The 4,114-nt window shown below is 35.9% G+C and overlaps 1 protein-coding gene across 1 annotated transcript; it reads right to left on the bottom strand.

Annotated features, from left to right (window-relative positions):
- Nucleotides 1–486: 486 nt before the first annotated feature.
- Nucleotides 487–3,278, bottom strand: LOC149987501 (uncharacterized). Its single transcript, XM_090243942.1, has 2 exons — nt 2,254–3,278; nt 487–1,851 (listed from the first exon to the last, which is right to left on the bottom strand). Exons 1-2 carry the CDS (start codon nt 2,539–2,541, stop codon nt 1,534–1,536), a joined length of 606 nt encoding a protein of 201 aa, XP_090100068.1. The 5' UTR covers nt 2,542–3,278; the 3' UTR covers nt 487–1,533.
- Nucleotides 3,279–4,114: the final 836 nt, after the last annotated feature.

Genomic DNA, 4,114 nt, shown 5'->3' on the forward strand with positions numbered 1-4,114 from the left:
ACGATGTCTTCAAGGCTTCAAATGCTGCTTCCGCTTCTTGATTCCATTGAAATTTATCTTTACTAGTCAAGCGTGTAAGTGGAGCTGCAACTCGTGAGAAGTCTTTGATGAAGATCCGATAGTAATTGGCAAATCCCAAGAAACATTGGACATCTCTTACAGTCTTTGGAATCTTCCAATCCATGATTGTTTGGACTTTCTTAGAATCCATCATGAGACCATCATTTGAAATGATGTATCCTAAAAAGTCAACTTGAGTAGTGTGAAATACACACTTTTCCATCTTGGCGTACAATCCTGCATCTCTAAGTTTTTGTAATACTTGACGAACATGTATTTCATGTTCTTCAACGTTCTTGGAATAGATCAGGATATCGTCTAGATAGCAGACGACAAAATTGTCTAAGAATTCACGAAATACATCATTCATGAGATGTTGAAAAGCAGCTGGTGCATTCGTGAGTCCAAAAGGCATGACATTGTATTCAAAGTGTCCGTACCTGGTTCGAAACGCAGTCTTCCATTCATCTCCTTCTTTGATCCGTACTAGATTATATGCTCCTCTTAGATCTATTTTTGTATAGATCTTAGCTTGATTTAACTGGTCAAGGAGTCCTGATATCAAAGGTAATGGATACCTGTTCTTGATTGTGATCTTGTTGAGTCCTCGATAGTCAACACACATTCGTAAAGATCCATCTTTTTTCTTTACGAATAAAATTGGAGCTCCTGCTGGAGATTTTGAATGACGTATGAAATTCTTCGCTAAATTCTCGTCAATATATGTCTTGAGTTCAGCCAACTCATCTTGCGATAAACTGTAAATTGGTCCAAATGGTGGCTGAGTTCCTTCCTTGAGATCGATTGAACAATCGTATGGGCGATGCTCAGGAAGAATATCTGCATTATTTTTCTCAAAAACGTCTTGATAATCCTGATATTGACTTGGAATGCCACTTGAAGTCTTTACGCTTTCAGAAATAGGTGCAGCATAAATAGCAAAAGTTGATCCTTCTTTTGCTGCGTGTATAAATGCTTTTGCACCTATAAGTGCGGGTTTTTCTATACTAGACTCATGGTTTTTTACTTGATTAATAGAACTGTTACTAATGCTCCGAGGAAAATCAAGTTTACGAGAAATCCAATCTATTCGAGGATTATACTTTTCTAACCATGATAAGCCTAAAATTACTGGATTAGAGGGAGATCTAATTATATTAAAAATTACGCAACTACTATGACCATTTATTACTACATCTACAGGAAGTGTTTCGTGAGTTACATCTCCAGAAGACAACGGACGACCATCTATAACTTCTACGTGTACAGGTTTAGTTTTTTGTATTAATGATATTCTATGACATCTAGCAAATTCTTCATCTAAAAAACAAGCTGAGGCTCCTGAATCTATCAAGGCAGAGGCTTTGTAATTATTAGGTCCTAAACGCACATCTATTATAAAACAAGGAGATGGTTCTGAGGAGAGGATAGGACCTTCATTAGAAGTTGTACAAGATTCCAGCCGCACGGTCCCTATTGTAGCTGGACGTACTCGTTTTCCGACATACTGTCTTCTTTCACAGTCGTACTCCTCATTTTGTAGTTACGTCGCTTCTTTGGACAATGTTGAGCAGTGTGCTTAGGTTCTCCACAATATAAGCACAATCCTCCTTGTCGACGACGAGACTTTTCTTGCTCAGTAAGAGGTTTGAAACGTACCGCATCAATTTGCATATCCTCTACTTCCGAAGGTATGTGTTGAGGAGACGTCGGTGTTGCCATTGAATTGTAGTAACGTTGAGGCCCACTTGTACGACTCTCGGATCGAAATTCAAAAAGTCGATTGTCGCACTTCACAGCAAAGTCAATTGCTTGACTCAATGTTTGAGGATCAGGTAAATTAAGCATCAATTTCTTTACCTCATATTGTAATCCGTAGAGAAATTGACTCACAAGTGCGGCATCATCCCACTTGATATCAGTTGCAAGTTGTCGAAATTGCGAAGCATATAATGTTACTGATCGATTGCCTTGTCGCAAAATACGGATCTTGTTGGTTGCAACACGAATTGCATCATGTTCTCCAAACATGGATCGAAACTCCGCCAAAAAAGCCTCCAGATTATCCAATATTGGATCTCGTCGTTCAAGAAAAGATGAAAACCATGACAATGCTGAACCTGAAAGGAGTGTACCAATGAATCTAACTTGTGACCCTGGAGTTGGATAGCTCTGGGGTTGAAGTTCAATTACTAGTTGGACCTGATTGATGAATCCTCGAAACTTGGATCTGGTACCATCAAACTTCTCGGGCAAGGCAACTCTCGGTTCTCTAACACTCGAAGGGTGTTCCATTCTGGGAGAAGGGACATGGTTTGGTGTAGATGTTGAAGCAGCCCCAATCATCTCTATATCTTCACTTCCTACCATTCTTGTTGCTCCTTGTGGTGGTAAATTGAGTTGATGCATCGCAAGCATTAACTCCCTCAATTGCTCTTGCATCTGTGCCATTGCACTCTTCATTTCAACAAGCTCTGCCATAGTAGCACTTAGAAAAGAGAAGATGTCTAATAACGCTCAAAACAAATAGAAGAGAGGAATTGATAACAAAGAAAATACTAAGAACAATATCAGTTTAAAAGAGGGTAATCCGCAACTTCTAATGCGCTTATGTCTTATCAAGAAAAAGGGGTAATCCACTCTTAATCAAGAAAAGACAAAGCTCTGATATTGTAAGTGTACTCTTGTCAATCTGTCAAGGACAAGAACTCGATGAAAGCTAAAGAGTAAGTGAGACTTTTCTCAAAAGAAATAGGACAAAATAGAAATATGTATATTAAGAAAGAAACTGGAATGGCTATTGCCAAAATACAAGAAAACTAGAGACCCTTGAAACTTAGACTAGAAGCAAGAAAGGAGTTGACAAGAGTGAAGAGGGCTTCACTCTTGCCTCTATATATACTATCTAACTAGAAGCCACGTGGCGATGTTCTATAAGACCTCCAATATATGTTGACTTTCTAGGCCACATGCCTTTGCTTGCAAGGCAAGTTTTCTATGGATGGACCACGTAGTTAGCTTGTTCTTTAAGCTTCCAACATGTGTGGCACATGGCTAACTTGTTGACCAAGTTTCTAACCTAAAAGTCAACTATAGACTCCTATAAAGTCAAAGCAGCGTCTATGAAGCTTCTAAGAAGCTTCTCTAGAAGATATTACACAATTAACCTACTTTTATCTACTTTTACATACTTTTATCTATTCATATAGGTAATTATATGTATGTCCGTGACAGCTAACCATGTACCATACATGTTGATAGTTTGTGAAACAAACTAATTATGTGGTGCCTATATGAAAAACTTGCTTTGTAAATTAAGATATGTATCGTGCAATGTCAATATGTTTTTGGAAGTTCTGTAGAATGTCACCATGTAGTTCTTATATTGATAATATATATAGAGGTAAGAATAAAGTCTTATTTACTTTTGTCAATTCTTTTTTTACTTTTAATCTAGTTTCAAGAGTCTTTAGTTTTTTTTTATCTTTTGTTAATAGCTATTTTTTTTTAATATTTATATATTTATATTTTATCATATTTTTTTGAAAAATTTTTATTTGTTAATTTTCTTTCATCTAATTCTTGTCCTTGACACTATCACCTTTTTAGATATAGAAGCTTGGATCATAGTCTGACTTGTTCCAAGTCTTGTATTACCATGAAATCTTACAAAAAAATTATCAATTTTAGTAATTCTATAGGCTAAAGCATTTGAAGTGTTCATAATAATATCTAACTTGGACTAAAGAGACTCAACCATACTAACATCTTCACTCCTAGCCTTCTTGTAAAAAAAAAAATGAAGTTTTAAAAATAATACCAATTTAAATGTGGATATGTTGTAACTTCTAAAGTGTTTAAATGCCTTTGAAAAAAGTAGTAATATACTATCTATTAAAGAGAATCAAATTCTAATATTGATAAGAAGATAGTCTTGACAAATTGTCATAGATACATTGTACAAAAGACCAAACAAGAAATTGAACGGAAGAGTTTTGATAAGAAAGTTAACAAGTATTTGATTAAACTTGATTAATATAAGTTTAATACTAAG

Source organism: Physcomitrium patens, chromosome 17 (genome assembly GCF_059467195.1).
Source record: "Physcomitrium patens ecotype Gransden chromosome 17, ASM5946719v1, whole genome shotgun sequence".
Lineage (NCBI taxonomy): Eukaryota > Viridiplantae > Streptophyta > Bryopsida > Funariales > Funariaceae > Physcomitrium > Physcomitrium patens.

Bases quoted from the DNA above. Each gene is read 5' to 3' on its own strand.
- LOC149987501 (XM_090243942.1), bottom strand. From the start codon at position 2,541: ATGGCAGAGCTTGTTGAAATGAAGAGTGCAATGGCACAGATGCAAGAG. The intron at 1,852-2,253 runs GTAATTGAACTT...TTTGCTGTGAAG, and splicing joins TCATCAATCAGGTCCAACTA to TGCGACAATCGACTTTTTGA.